At 39.9% G+C, this 16,599-nt stretch overlaps 1 protein-coding gene across 5 annotated transcripts in view; it reads right to left on the bottom strand.

Annotated features, from left to right (window-relative positions):
* Nfia (nuclear factor I A) overlaps window positions 1-16,599 on the bottom strand; it is a 379,923-nt gene that overhangs the window by 112,079 nt on the left and 251,245 nt on the right. For all 5 annotated transcript variants that reach the window (XM_069987173.1, XM_069987172.1, XM_069987171.1 and 2 more), the window contains exon 5: window positions 1,079-1,196. In XM_069987173.1, the coding sequence (XP_069843274.1) occupies window positions 1,079-1,196 (118 nt within the window). The remainder of the gene's footprint in view (window positions 1-1,078; window positions 1,197-16,599) is intronic.

The following is a 16,599-nucleotide window of genomic DNA, read 5'->3' as shown; positions in this document are numbered from 1 at the left end:
TGACAAACATGTTTTTGCAAAGTACAAACATGAAAGATCGCTCTGCACTACTCTTTCCTTTGTTGTCACAGTCCAGTGGTAAAGCCAATTTGTGAAAGAATACTGTGGGTTTAATGCTTAATCCCTTTTCCCTGGTACAAGTTATCTAAAGACAACAGGATCTTGCTAAGTGCTTCGTTTGTATGGTGGCTTCATGACCTAAGTCACAGGGACCAAGAATTCTGCTTCAAAATTCATTCTTTTTCTTTTTCTTTTTTTTTTTGGGGGGGGGAGGTCCATTGTGGGGCTTGAACTCAGTGCCTGGGCACTGTCCAGAAGCTCTTTTGCTCAAAACTAGCACTCTACCACTTTGAGCCACAGTGTCACTTCCTGTTTTTGAGTGGTTTATTGGAGATAAGGGTCTCATGGACTTTCCTGCCTGGGCTGGCTTCAAACCACGATCCTCAGATCTCAGTCTCTTGAGTAGCTAGCATTACAAGCATGAGCCACTGGTGCCCAGTCCAAGTTTGTTCTTTTAAGGTCTCCCAAAGAATCCGGGTCTAGCCTCTGGCATGCCCCTGGTATCTTACCACTTCCTCTTTTATAACCACACACTAGGATAACAATCTAACTGACTTACTTGGAGACTTTTGGGAGCTTCACAGGAAAAGAACAGGGACTGAGTTGTATTTCTAGAGGTGGGCAGGGGACGAGGCAGGTATCAGCTGGTCATCCTCCTTTCTCCTCATCAAGCACATCCTTTCTTTTCACATAACATGGTTCCTTCATCGCTATCCCTCTTTACCAACCCATCCCACCATGCCTTTTCCTCCCCATCCCCCCAATCCTAACAATCATTCAGAGCCCAACACAAGTAACTCCTTTTGGAAAGATTCTTTTGAGACCTTTTTATTAAGCCTATGATTTACAGGGTAGTTCACTGTTTTTAAGTGTCTACTGTGTATATGTGTGTATGGGTGTGTATACATACACTTCTTTTTAATTCTGCTTGTTGGGCAAACCACTTATTTGGTTATCTTCTCTCATGACAGGCTCATTGGTAAATGTCTAGCAGGACCAGAGTTAAAAACCAAATTACCTTGTAGAGGATGTGCTGGGTAAAGACCTCCTCATTGCTCCTGGACTCATGCTGTAGTATGAAGAACTTTCCAAATCTGAGAGAGAAAAATTAGGGCCAGTTCCTGCAGCTATTGGTGCTGGAATGAAAAACACAGAAATGGAAGCAACATCAGTTAAGTTCTGTAAATGGGTCAATGAGAGTCTATTTCAGTGTTACATTTAGCACCTTTCCTTTTTGTATTTATCTAGGAAGCCTATCCAAAGTAACAAGTAGTCAATTGTGACTTCAAAGGAATGCTCGAAATAAAAAGTCTACGATTTTTTCTAACATACTTCTCATCTTTTTTTTTTGCAATAGTAAACTGTCAACAAGTTTACAACATTCCTTGATGCTTTACACAAAAATACCTCTCCATGTATTGGTCTTCACTCTTCCTTCCATTTTTTTCCCTTCCTTTCCCCCTTTCCTTCCCTTCTTTTACTTCCCTTTCCCTTTCTTCCTTGTTTTCTCCCTCCCTTCCCTTCCCTTCCCTCTCTCCCTCCCTCCCTCCCTCCCTCCCGCCCTCCCTCCCTTCCTTCCTTCCTTCCTTCCTTTTACTATTGTTGTTGTTATTAATGGTACTGGGGTTTGAGCTGGGGGCTATTTGCTAGGCAAGTGCTCTACCACTTGAGTTATACCACCAAACTTTTTTGCTTTAGTTATTTTTTGGAAAGAGCTTGCACTTTTGCCTGAGGACAGCCTTTAACTGAGATCTTCCTATCTATACCACACATGTGACTAGAATGAAAGATGTTTCCCAACGTATCTAGATTGTTTGTTGAGATAGAGGTCTCGGTAATTTTTTTGCCTAGACTGGCCTTGAACTTGAGATCTTCTGATCTCTACTTCCCAAGTATTTCACTTTTCTTCAATAACCAGCCCAAATCTCCCTTGGGCTTTTCTGACTCTATATCTGACAGCATCTTCTCTGTATTTTGCAATTCTGTTCGGCTTTCGTGAGAAAAGAAGCAAACTTTGTAATCCACTCAGTCTCTGCTACCTGCAACGTGATGGGTGCTTTCTCTTTTCTCTAAATCCCACAGCACTCTTGACATTCAGGTATTTCCCACCTTGGGAGTTATAGCCCCAAACCATAATTTTTGGGGGTGGGTGTGCCAGCTTTGGGGCTTGAACTCAGGACCTGGATGCTGCCCCTAAACTTTTTTTTGCTAAAACCTGGTGCTCTACTACTTGAGCCACAGCTCCCCTTGCAGCTTTTTTTGGTAGTTAATTGGAGATAAGTCTAATGGAGTTTCCTGCCTGGGTTAGCTCTGAACCATAATCTCAGATCTCAGCCTCCTGAGTAGTTAGGATTGCTGGTATGAGCACTGATGGCGGACCCAAATCATAGTTTTTTTTGTTGTTGTTGTTTGTTTAAATAAATGAAGGCTCACTGGATCACTGGTCACATACCTTCATTTCATATTCTCTATGGCTGCTGTCCATTATACCATCAGAGCAGCTCTAAAGGCCATGTGCTCCACAAAGCTGAAAATATTTATCTGATGCTTTATAGGAGAACTTGCCAACCTCTTATTTGACTTGGTAATATGTTATTTTCAGAGCTGATCCTCTCTCAGATGTGATTCTTTATATTATTTATGTCCTTAGATGTCCATATTATATCCTTATAGATGACTTATCAATGGTAGTTTAACAAGTATTTTTAAATAAATAACGCTTGCCAAACTTATTTTAAAACTGCATAGAATTAAGTGTTGAGACTACATTAGTGCAAGTAATCTGTTTTTTGAGAGATTATGCAACGGGAAGAACAATAGATGTATATATAGTATACTGTAAAGCTATGCTCATACAAGTACATATATAAACAAATACAATACAAATAAATTGTTGTTAATAACCACCAGAAGGAAGAACAGTTGGGAACCTCAAACACCAGGGATTTTCATTCAAGAATGATTACTGGGAGCCTGGTATGCCCAAGAACTTGTGCTGGGGAGGGAGACACTTAGATGAAAGTCAAAGGACCACCCCCTCCAGCTCTAGAGCGGGAGCCTGAAAGACAGAAAGTCAGTCTACAAGTCTTCTACAGAGCTCTTTCTAAACAGACATGGCACCCAGAGTGACTTTCTAGACTAGCTTGGGAATAAGAGGTTCAAGAGGTATCAAGGGCACCTTGCACTGTGATGTCCATGCAGGAAGATGGAAGGACAGGTAGGTATATATAACTGAGAGGAAAGGAGGGCTTCCAGGTAGAAGAAGCAGCATACAAGTAGTTAGAAAACTTCTGACAGCCTGATAAAATATAGTGTCTAAGTCAGATCATGAAGGATCTGGTAGATTCCTTATAAGGGGTATGGATTTGAAACTAGCATATCCCGATTTTCTGTGTTATTAAAGCACTTATACTCCACTGGGATTATATTGCCAACCTTTGATATAATCCCCAACAATGGGAGGCCATCAGAAGGCAGTGGTCAAATGCAATTGGTTGCTACATTGAGCTTTATTCACTAGCCAAGGGAGAGTTAGTAACCTATGGGAATGCCATTACAGACTTGCATCTATAAGGCAGAAGAACATTGAGTCATGAGGGCAGGCCTGGGACACAGAGGGATGATTGAAGAACAGAATCAAAAGACCAGATGTCGGTGTAGTTTATTGAACAGGGTGAGCTACAGAAGGGGTCTAAATGCAAAGGATAGAAAGGAAGAGCCAGAGGTAAGTCATTTAGAAGTTAAAGTCAAGTAAATGTGTTAACTGGTGACTGGAAATAATGGGACTACTCCCAGAACAGTTGGTAGGGAAACTGCATGAACTGTGGTGTCATAAGGAACTATGGAAACAGAGGCCATGAAGGAATACAACAATCTCTAAGACTAAATGCTGAGTTGTCTGATTAAGAGCAATGACTAAGCCTTAATAATAACTATCATTACATAAACAGTCATTGTCAAGTGGAAAACACTGAAATTCACATATAATTATTGTGTCAATGTGGGGCTTGAACTCAGGGCCTTTGGTTCTTAGCAACACATAGTTTTGAAATCAAATTTGTCTCTCAATGCCAGGCTGTTTTGAAATCAAACCTGTCTCTCAGTGAGAATCGAGGCAGGGCCTTTAGTTCAAAATCAAATGATTAGGCTTCACAGTAAGTGTATAAAGAACTCTACTTAAGGATGTTGCTAGTCATACCTTGCTTTTTTATATTAAATTTACTTGCATAATTTCCTCTTCTATTTCATGGTATTTTATGTATGAAATAGGCCATGGTGAGTGGGTGTGTGTTTGCGAGGAGTGGATTGCTCAAATACAATCCAGGTCAGTGTTCATCATCTTAGCAGTCTGTCATATAACAGTTATTTATTAGTACTGTAGGCCTCTGGGAATACAGAGTCATGTATTTTGGCAACTTACTAATAACTGTCATTGTGTAAAAAAACAGTCACTGCTAAGAAGTGGAAAACTTTGAAGTTCACATTAAGTTCTTGAAAATCAACCCCATCCCTCAGTGACAGGCTTGAGTGGTAAAGTTCTACGTTGAGTTTCTCTCTCTCTTTCTTTCTTTCTTTCTTTCTTTCTTTCTTTCTTTCTTTCTTTCTTTCTTTCTTTCTTTCTTTCTTTCTTTCTTTCTTTCTTTCTCTTCCTTCCTTTCTTGCTTGTTTTCTCTCTTCCTCCTCTTTATCTCTTTCTCCTCTTCCTCTCCCTCCTTCCTCCCTCCCTTCCTTTCTTTTTCTCTCTTTTCTCCTTCTTTCTTTCTCTTTCCCTCCTTCTTCCTCCCTCCTTTCCTCTTTCTTTCTTTCTTTCTTTCTTTCTTTCTTTCTTTCTTTCTTTCTTTCTTTCTTTCTTTCTTTCTTTCTCTCTCTCTCTTTTTCTTTTTCTTTTTTGTCGGTCGTGGGGTCTCTCTCTTTTTCTTGTACTAGGGCTCTCACTTGGGCTTTTAAAATCAAGGCTGGTGCTCTACCACTCCATCTGTACCTCCACTTCCAGGTTTTTGTTGTTTAATTAGAGAAAAGAATATTTTGGATTTGTCTGCCTGGAATGGCTTTGAAACAGGATTGTCAGATCTCAGCCTCTCGATTAGCTAGAATTACAGGTACGAACCACCAGCACTTGACCTACATGTATATTTTTTTTCACCAGTCTCAGAGTGGAGCAGGGCCTCAGCTGCCTCATTACCGAGCATGGGAAGATTAAGGCAGGTCCTCCATACTAAGCTCTTGGAAGGTGAAAGACAGAGCAAGAGAGAGAAGCCAGCACTAAGGAGAGCTCTGAGGCCTAGGCAGAGAAAAGGAAAAGACATATGGTATCTCTGAACCCAGAAGGTTGAAAGTCTAAGCAGAACATCAGAGTAATACCTGCAGTTCTAATGTAATGCTGAATGTGCTAAGTCCCACATGGGGATGTGCAAAGGATTTGTTGGGAAAGTTCGGAGGAGTTACAGATCCCACTGGCTTATAACATCAAAGCAAACTGTCTGATATGGGAAGAGCAGGTACTAACACTGCATCTTGGAGGATGCCCAGGTTTAAAGAGGCAGAGGAGCTAAGACAGCACTTGCCTATGTTTAGGAAGTAGGGTGAGTGATGTATGTGTATGTGTGTGTGGGGGGGGGATCCAAGGCAGGTTGCAAATGTGACAGTTTGTGATAATGGTTGAATCTGAGGCGCATTCACCTGAAAGCCAATGGAATGGGAGATCTTTGCCAGCTATATGTCGGACAGAGGCCTAATATCCAGAATATATAGAGAGTTTAAGAGACTTAATCCTCAAAGAACCAACAACCCAATTAATAAATGGGCAAGGCAAATGAACTACATAGACTTCTAAGAAGAGGAAGTAAAAATGTCCAAGATACATGAAGGAAGTACAAATAAAAACAACACTGAGTTTCCAGCTCATCCCAGTTAGACTGGCCAGCATTCAGAATACAAACAACAGATGCTGGCGTGGAGGTGGGGGAAAAGGAAACCTAATACACTGTTGGTGGGAATGTAAACTTGTTTAACTACTCTGAAGATTACTTAAAATATAAGACACAGAACTACCCTATGATCCAAAAATACCATTCTTGGGCATTTACCCAAAAGATTACAAATCAGGACACAATAGAGCCACATGCACAACCATGGTCATTGCAGCACTGTTCACTATAGGCAAGGTATGGAATCAGCCCAGATGCCCCTCAATGAATGAATGGATCAAGAATACACATATACACAGATGCACACATGTGTGTACACACACACACACACACACACACACACACACACATACAATGGAATTTTACTCATCTATTAGAAAGAACAATGTTACATCATTTGCAAAGAAGCAAATGGGTTTGGAAAAATTATGTTAAGTGAAACAAGTTAGGTTGAAGAGATAAAGGATGCATGTTCTCTCTGATATGTGGAAGTTGATCTAATTTATAAATGTACAAGTAAGCACATACGGGGTTGTATGCAAGTATGTGCAAATGTATTAACTGAAGTATGGTATTTACAGGTGAGAATTCAAATGGTGTAATTCCTGAGAAAAGCGAACTCAGAGTCCAATGAAATGAATACCAAAGAACTGGCACTTGAAAAGTGTGTGTGGGGGGGAAGCCAAGGAGAGAGGATAGAAGAATTAAGATAGCAAGGGGAGCAGAATGCAGACATAAAATGCAATGTATATCCTATGAGAAACTAAGAAAATTGAGGGGAGGGTTGGAAGGGATGGAGGAGAATGATGAAAACGGTGACATCGGTCAAGATGCATTGTACTTATAAACTGATTTGATAAGTGGTAAGTCCTTTGTAAACTATTTAAATATAATAAAATATAATTGAAAAAGAAAATTTAAGAAGAGAATACATGAGAGAAGGCTAACCCCGTCAGAGGTGGGGAAAAGTGATGAAAGAGTCCTGGTCACAGAGATTGGAAGCCTGGGTGAGGCTACTGAGGAAAAAAAAGAATTCGTGCAGTGGCTGTTTGACATATCCTCCACGATATAGATAGGTCTGAGAGACTTGTTTGGTCTCAGTTGTCCACTGGGAAAGGATCTCTCTCTCTCTCTCTCTCTCTAATATGTATATGTATATGTATATATATGTGTGTGTGAAAGGGATACTCTTCTAACAAATACAGGTTAGCGTAAGAAGTGTATAATGTAGTGTGCTTTTTGGCTAGTAATAGTATAGAGTCCTTTTTTTTTTTGCAAATTAGAAAACTCACAAAAGTTGTCAAGGACTAAACAGCTTGTCCAGTGTCACTTAATTTCTGGCTTGTCCTGAATATTATGTTTGGTTTCTAAGGCTAGAGACTTAAACTGAGATTCTAGAGCCCCTGCCAGTCAAACTCGGATGTTAAGGAATGACTGGGTCGACCATGGAACTTCTTTCCTCTTCCATATACTGTCAAACCTGATGTTGGACCATTATCTTTAATGGTAGGTGTTATTATCTTTAACGGTGTCATATTTATGTGTGAGACCTACTCCAACTAGAGAGAGCTGCATTTTGAAGACTATAAAGTACTAGTACTAGTCAGGGAACAGGAAAGATTGTCTAGGGTCCTAACCTTGCTAATAACCCCATGAAACTTGGTTATGTCATTATATCTTCTCAGTCTCAGAATTCTAATGATAATTATAATATACATGCAAATCTACCAACCCTGCTATACACACTACCATCCTGACATCACAAGTGATTCATTACAGGCCAGGTGCTGGATTTTAATCAAAACCCACAACACTGCTAGGAAGAAACTGAGACACAAAGAAGCTGACCAATTTTCTGAGGTCATAAAATCAGAGGTCAGACCACAGATCTTTCATCCTAAGATCCTAGAGCTTCTTTTGTGTTTCTAAACATCTCACAACAGTTCTGTGTATGAAGCTGATGGTCAAGAGATATGCTTTAGCCGGGCGCTGGTGGCTCACGCCTGTAATCCTAGCTACTCAGGAGGCTGAGATCTGAGGATCGCGGTTCAAAGCCAGCCCGGGCAGGAGAGACCGTGAGACTCCTATCTCCAATAAACCACCAGAAAACTGGAAGTGGCGCTGTAGCTCAAGTGGTAGAGCGCTCGCCTTGAGCTGAAGAGCTGAGGGACAGCGCCCAGGCCCAGAGTTCAAGCCCCACGACCGACAAAAAAAAAAAAAAAAAAAAAAAGAGATATGCTTTGTACATAGCTATTCTGCTCATATATCCTAGACATACACTAATTATTACAAATGAGGGAAACCATGGGATCTATGTTTCTTTGGGTCTGGCTTACTTCACTTAATATGATGTTTTTCCAAGTCTTTCCATTTCCTTACAAATGGGGTGATACCATTCTTTCTGATGGAAGCACAGAATTCCATTGTGTATATATACCACATTTTCTTGATCCATTTATCTACTGAGGGGCATCTGGGTAGGTTCTATATCTTAGCTATGGTAAATAATGCTGTAATGACCATATTTGTGTTGGTAGCGTTAATATGGCCTTGTTTGTGGTCATTTGGGTAAATGCCCAGAAGTGAGATTGCTGGGTCATAGGGTAGTTCTATGTTTAGTCTTTTGATGAAGCTCCATACTGCTTTCCAGAGTGGTTGAACAAGTTTAGACTCCCACCAATAGTGTAGTAGGGTTCCCTTTTGGCCACATCCCCTCCATCATCTGTTGTTAGTAGATTTCTGACCATATAAGATGATGCTAAGCAAAATGAACTCCAAGACATGGAAACAAGAGGTTTTTCTTTGTTGCTGTTTTTAATGTACTAGGTGATTTCTTTTTACTTTATGTTTTTTCCCCCAATGGTTTATCCCCTGTTGTCACTGTATTTGATTTTGGTGTCTTGGGTATTGTATGTACATTTATCTGAATTAGGGAAAGGAAGGGGAACAACAAAATGGTGCAACAAAGGACAAAGGGTGAACCAAGGCAATAGCGATACTCACAAGACACTATGTTGGAAATGAACTGTACAATTTGGCAGGGGGTGGGGGGATTGGGGAGGAGGGAAAGTGGGAGAAAAATGAAGGAAGGGGTAACAAGTTCGACAAGAAATGTACTCACTACCTTATATATGTAACTGTAATCTCTCTGTATATCACCTTGACAATAAAATTAAATTAAAAAAGATTATAAAAAATAAGAAATATGCTTTGAGTTAAATTATTCTCTCCTTTTACTCATCACCCCACAAAACAAGAACTTGAAGCCATGCAAAATGAAATTCTTTCTTTCTTTTCCCTTTGACAGTACTAAAGGACTGAACTCTAGATCTTGAATTACAAGGCAGGTGCTCTACCACTTGAGCCATACTTCAGCTCCCTTCTCCATTGGCAACTATCCAGCCTAGTCTGGGCTCTTCCTACTTGTGCTTCCTCTTGTTGATAGGTGCATGCCAATGTGCTCAGCCCTTGTTGCGTCCTCTGTAGCTGGGTAACAGGCATGTACCATCATCATGCTCAGACTCTGTTTGATATGGGGTGGTTTTGACTTTTTATGCCCAAGCTTCCTGCAAACCATTATCCTCTAATCTCTGTCTTCTAAAGAGCTAGGAGTATAGGCTTAAGCCACCATGCCAGGCTTGAGACTTAGAATTCTATAAATACGCACACTGTAGTGGGGGAAGAGGTCTTCATTTCTTAAACAATATTGTAATTACTGTACTCTGAAGTATCTTATTCCACCAAGGAGTTTTCTTAAAACATTAATTTTTTGGAAATTGAGCCTTCAGATGTTATTTCTAAGTCCTGGCCCCTCCCCCCTCCCTTCCCTCTCTTTCCTGTCATGAGTAGAATGTACTCTTTGTGTCATTTCTTAATAAATGGTTTGCTATTAAGGAATCATTATAGTAATGTGGGCTATTGGAAGAAAGGGGTTACTTTAGTAGCCAACCCTCTTAATGACCTGCTCTTCTATACACATTAGTAGTTGGAGAAGGTTGTGGTTATTGAACTTCTGCCATCCACCACAGACAATCTGCTCAGGCTTGCATTGTTGGAAAGAAGAGTGTGATGGAACACACACACACACACACACACACACACACACACACACACACACACACACACACACACACACACACACACACACACACACACACACACACACACACACACACACACACACACACTCTATCCAAATTTCCAAGCTACTCTGCCTAGGAGATTACCCGATACACTGAGTTTACAACTTGTTCAACAAGAATCAGCAGGGAGCATTTGCTGAATGACTACCAGTGTGTCCAGCCTACTGCTAATGGCATATGTCCTCTGAGAGACTGCACCCAAAGGGATACCACACATATCTGTGGAGCATGTCCCTGGTGCCAGGCATTGTTCTGGATGCTTGAGGAGAAACAGTCCACAAGAGAATGAAAACCTCGACCCTTACCAGGCACACGCTGTACAGATTAACCATTGATTTCTAACTTGCAACATCAACTGTGAAAAATTGAGGTTGTTTCCTCCTCCTCCTCCTCCTCTTCCTTCTCCTCTTCCTCCTCCTCCTTCTCACCCCCCTCCTCCTCCTCTTCCTCCTCCTCCTCCGACTTTAGAGGGATCTAAAACACTCATGAAGAGAGCTTATACTTTAAGACTGGAGGGGGGCAGGGGAAAGTGGTGAGCTCAACAGCATAGAGTTCCATGGGTTCAGAACAATTTAGTGTTGTTTTGCATTCCAGAGGCAAAGATCTTGCGAGAACGTCCATGTCACTGGCACAAAAGGAGTGAACATGGGAAAATACTTGTTCCTTTTCTCTGTCAAAGGCACAGTTGTACAACACACAATGCTATGAAAACTGCAGCAAATCTGGAATCGTCGTTAGAGGGAATTAACTTGGAAAGTAATTTATGGCAAGAAAATCCAAGTCCTTTGTTATCTTCCTCTTACTGTTACATACTTCCTGCACACTGCCAATAAGAGAGGGCTTTTAGAAAGAAAAAAAATAAGTATAGTAAAATTAACTCATTTTATCAATTTGTGCTCTCTGCCAGAGTTTCCTGACCGGCTACGAGAGGCTGTAAACCTGATGAATTTGCATGGAAAAAGAAACGAGTGTAAGTTATTTGGATAAGAGGTAACACGGACATAGGCTACTATAATTCAGACACCCTGCAGATAGCAGACTGCTGCAGCGTGAGCAGTTATGGGTTAGAAAAATGACCACACTGCAGTCAGTCTGACTTGAATGGAAATCAATCATCAAGGTACTTTCTTTGCAGCTTCTACACCACAGTCTTCAGCAAATCCTTGCCAAGCAGATTTCTGGTCTGTAAACCCTGTGCTGATCTCCCTTTTTCTACTCTTGCTTTCTAAAAGATCTGGCCAAATGCATGCTAGGAGTAGGATTTTCCAAACAGGAACATAAAAGAAAAGCACTGAACTAAAACACGGATTTCCCTCTATGTGAAAATGTGTTTGCTGCTATTAAAAGATTTAAGCAATGCTTTTTTTATGAAATGTAGTAGAAAGTGCCAAAAGCCAGCAGACTGGTTTTAACTATTGAAGGGCATCTGCTAACCTAGACAGACCACCTGGTTCATATGACCATGATTTGTGGACTTAAGAAATATGTGTGTGTATGATGGTGGGAAAGGTAGAGGAACTTTTCCTTCTGAAAAAAGTTTCCATTTTATTAAAATAGGAATAATTTAGTGAAACCCTCTCCCATCCAACTTGGCCATGAAGATAATTTCTCTTGGATAGACAATTTATATAATGAATTTGTAAATCATGTAAATTATGGCACCTTATTGCCATAAAAGCAAATTCAGTCTTGGAGGCTTAAAAATGTAGATGTCTGCCCTATAAAAGAAGAATGGATTTCTTCTTATTGCTTAGCACACAGGTTAGGTCATTGCTTGGACTGCATCTGTAACAAATGTCTATTGAGTTGAACTTACATTTTATGAGCTTGTTAATAAAAATAAGCTAAGAATAACTAATATCTACTAACTTTCCATTATGTGCCAGGCAATGTGCTGGGTGTTTTATCTGAAATACAGTACATAATTATATGGAATATATGTTTATAGTATTCTTAGCTTCAAATAAGAAAATTGGCTATGAAGCCAGGCACCGGTGGTTCACTCCTGTAATCCTAGCTACTCAGGAGTCTGAGATCTGAGAATCATGGATCAAAGCCAGCCCAGGCAGGAAAGGCTGTGTGATTCTTATCTGCAATTAGCCACCAGAAAACCAGAAGTGGCACTGTGGCTCAAGTGGTACAGTGTTTGCTGTGAGCTGAGGGACAGCACCCAGGCCCAGAGTTCAAGCCCCACACTGAAGGAAAAAAAAAAGAAAATTGGCTATGAGGTTTGAGAATACCAAATTTGGGGTGAGAGGATTGGGATTAGGATAATATAACTAAATAAGTAATATCAAAGTAATCTAAATTTAAGTATTTCTTAGGTATCAGCCCAAAGGAACAATGATTTTCCCCAGAAGCCACATTTCTGGTCTTCCTGTCTTTCTTTTGTCTTCAATTACTAAGGAGATGAATCCAATGAGATTCAAATAGAAAAATAATTATCACCTACTATGCAAGTGGTAAAACTTCTATCTGCTCCTCATCCCTGTCATGTCTTTGTTTGTATAGTGGTGGGAGGAGTGGTAGCTGGGCTTCTCTTGGACATGGGGCCTCACATAGTCCAACAGAGCAGTTGTGGAGGGGTGAGGGATGCTGACTGATCTTCTGCATTAGTGGCTTCTGCCTTTGGGACTGAAATTGATTTTCTGCATTTTAGAGCATCATCTTGTCTTGGCTTTTGGTTGAGGTCAAATGTGGTACCTGTTTAGTATACAATATAGGCTCAGCCATAGGTTTCAGTCTTGCTTGACAGAGGATGGATTTGATAGCATAAGAGGTCTTTTTTACCACAAGGATCTATAAACCGGGGAAGGACTTCTATACATAAGCTCCTTTGGTCAGAGTGCACTGGGACAACCTGACCATTAGCTATTAGGAAATCAAGCTATATCAACAGAGCCCCTTCCCAACAACGTACTAATCCAGCTGTCTGCAAAAATAATCGTTTTCAATATTTTTACCAAGAGCTGTTTAATTTTTCTTTCTTCCTCCATCTACTGAGAAATCCTGGGTTTTAATATAGACCCCTATTAATCACATTCTGGATTAGTTCTGCTCCTGTATTTGACTTAATGTGTGGCTTTGTTGACTGTGGCCCCTACCCGTCTCATCCTAGACATGCACACAGGGCCACTAGCAATAGCCTTTCTAATCAGCTAGAGGTAGCTGGGAAAATCTATCCCAGACCAAATCTCAGCAATATTTGTGGCCTTATCATGGGGTTAAGAAAGGATTTCTGTCAGGCTTCTGGAAAGCACAAAGATATTCCTCAATGTTACTTATTAGATATGAATATCTGCTCTTAAAAATGAAACTCACACAAATACAGCAATAATACTTCCTAGATACTATGTTGAAGATGAACTATGCAACTTGTGGGTGGGATGGGAGGGAAAAACTAGGAGAGAGCGAGGGAAGGGATGACATTATTCAAAAAGAAATGCATTCCTTACCTGACTTACATATCTATAACCCCTCTGTAATCATGTTTATAATAACAATAAAATGTTAAAAATGATATTTAAAAAATGATACTTACACTCACATAAATGTTTATTTAAAAACACATTGTCAAGCCAGGTGTCTGTAATCTTAGCTACTCAGGAAGCTGAGATCTGAGGATTGTGGTTCAAAGCCAGCATGGGCAGAAAAATCTATGAGACTCTTATCTCCAATTAACCACCAAAAAAATCAGAAGTGGTGCTGTGGCTCAGGGTGGTAGAGCACTCACCTTGAGCTGAAGAGCTCAGGGACAAGGCCCAGAGTTCAAGCCCCACAACCAACAACAACAACAAAAATAAACAAAAAACACACAAAGAAAAAAAAACCCCACACACATCATCATTAATGACTCTAGAATTGTTCATAATTTGAAAGCAAGAAGAAAGGTAAATTTCTGTAAAAATAAGTACTACTTATAAAATTTTGATACAAATAATCCAGGCATGGTTGGCCACTTAAAAAGTTGTTAATGTGGGCTGGGAAGGTGGCTCAGTGGTAGAATGCTTGCCTTGTATGCATGAGGCCCTGGGTTCGATTCCTCATACCACATAAGCAGAAAAAGCCTGAAGTGGTGCTGTGGCTCAAGTGGTAGAGTGCTAGTCTTGAGCTGAAGAGCTCAGGGACAGCCCAGAGTTCAGGCCCCATGACCAGAAAAAAAAAAGTTGTTAATGTGTCAGGATTAGACCGAGAGTTTTAAAATACCTTGTTAACTATTAGACACCCATTAGCTAACCAGAACATTGCAGAAATACCAACTGGGACTAACCTCACACAGAATAAGAATAAGGGCTAGTTTTGGTAAGTCCTTACTCTATCAGAATTATTAACCGTGAAGAGTTCATTACAATGGTTATTCTAATAAATCATAACTCTAAAATTGGTCATTCTTAAAATATACATACATGTATTTTAAAATAAATGTGCTGATGGCCATCAGTTCAAGTACAGGCTTTGAGTATCGAGTAGAAGATCCAGAGCCAAGGCTTTGTTTAAAAAACATCATGGTAGTTACGGTTACTGAGCCTCTCATACATACTAGACACAAGGCAATATCTCACTTAATCCATATAGTGCTTCTGGGAATAATTACCATTTCAGCACTAAGACATAGGCTCAGCACACAATTTGGACAAAACACACATTTTTAATTAAATAAACAACTATAACCTATGAAGAGAATACAACTAAATGGGGTTAAATAGTTATACATAAAGTAGTAGAATTTGGTTACCATCTCTTTATCCTGAACTATTTTATGGTAATAAAACAGTTTATGATCTTGAATGTGGGTTTTATATTTTATATATAGGAAGTATAACCATTTAATTACCCCAAAAAGATTAGAAATAGCTGGAGGCTATTTAGCATAAGGCCCCGAGTTCAAACCCCAGGACAACCAAAGAAGGAAATAATAAAAAATGATGAATGTACAAATAGAGTTTATGACAGCTAGTTATTACGTATGTATAAGTATTACGCATTTGGCTTCTTCTTAGGCAAAATCTTTGTACTGGGAGAGTATACAGTCTGGCAAGTGTAGCAGCATCTTCAGGTGCAAACAGAGAATAAAGACTGCATGAGTACTCTCATTGCTATCTCTAACAAGGAAGTAGAAGTGTATGACTATAACAGAAAGGACAGGACCTTCATACACAGTATTGCCAGAGCATCTGCTGATGTCCTAAGCTCCTTCTTACCCTAGTTCTAATTTCAGCTGGGACAGTGGTCCACAATACCCTGGCCAGGGCACTTGCCCAATACAGGTGCATACTCATTTCAAATGGTAGGGCTGGGTTAGCTGATCACAGTCAGCCTGTGGGTGGGGTTATCTCTCACTGTCTGTGGTGCACTCTTTATTGGGTGAGGAGAGCAGAGTTTGACCACTCATATTGAGAGCTAGGACTCAGAGAAAATGGTATTTGGATGACAACTCCTATTATTGCCAGTCTATTTCATTTGCTGCCAGCTTTACTATCTAAATATTCATCCCAGATACATGGATAAAAATTACACAACAAAACATTCTTCTTCACTAATTTAATTTCAATATTTATTTTGAAAATTTATTGAGTTATCATAGAGGAAACCTGCTAAATTAAGCCACTCCTAAGAGTATGGCAAAATGTATTATTTCATCTCTTTATGAGGAGTTGATTAAAACTAGAAAATGAGACATTTACAGAGCTATAATCTATTTGGAATAAGATGACTGGCGGGGGGGGGGAAGGGGGGAACCTAAGGCCAATCAGCATCTTCTATTATAAAATGACAGATTTTCTTTAAAATCTGTATTTTGGAGACAGATATTAGCATTTTTTAAAGGGCTATCAGCCTATTGTCTGGTCCACAACATACCCTCTAGAAGAGGTGCCACTGACTTCTACAGATATAAAATGTGTGATGTTCATTTTAAAATTACTAGTAGAGCCTGCTATTGACCACCTAATTATGCCGAGTTCCATTTATAAACATAGCTAACCACTAAGTTTATGGAGACTTTTGTGCTGCTTTAATAGGATATTGATCGAGAGCATAGTTTGAGTGGGCTGCCATTGAATTGTGTAATGGCAGATGAAAGGCAAGGTCACCGTCAGTGTTTGTGCTAGGGCCGCAGTCTATTTTTTATTATCATCTTTTTGTTTTTCCTTTAATGCTCAAGCCCAAATGGTTTCTCTCAAGATTTTTTCCTTAAGAACCTAAATTATTTTAAAAAGTGAATTTCTATGCCATGATCACAGTATCATATTCCTTAACTGAGGACATCCTACAGGCCACTCACTCAGGGAAGAAAGTTTTAAATCTATCCCACTTCAATAAAGATGTAATGGACTGTAAATATTTTTAAAGCATCTACAAAGGATCTAAAGAACTCGAGGTCTGGAATTTCTTGTCCAAGACCCATTTCTTCACCAGTCCTTCTGTGCAAGAATATTTCGTATTTTCATGTTGGGGCTTGTTCCTAGTGA

This window comes from Dipodomys merriami, unplaced genomic scaffold, assembly GCF_024711535.1.
Source record: "Dipodomys merriami isolate MVZ:Mamm:240054 unplaced genomic scaffold, mDipMer1.0.p SCAF_34, whole genome shotgun sequence".
In the NCBI taxonomy this organism is placed as follows: Eukaryota; Metazoa; Chordata; class Mammalia; order Rodentia; family Heteromyidae; genus Dipodomys; species Dipodomys merriami.
The sequence above is the reverse complement of the archived record's forward strand: the minus strand, read 5'-3'. Positions and strand labels throughout refer to the sequence as shown.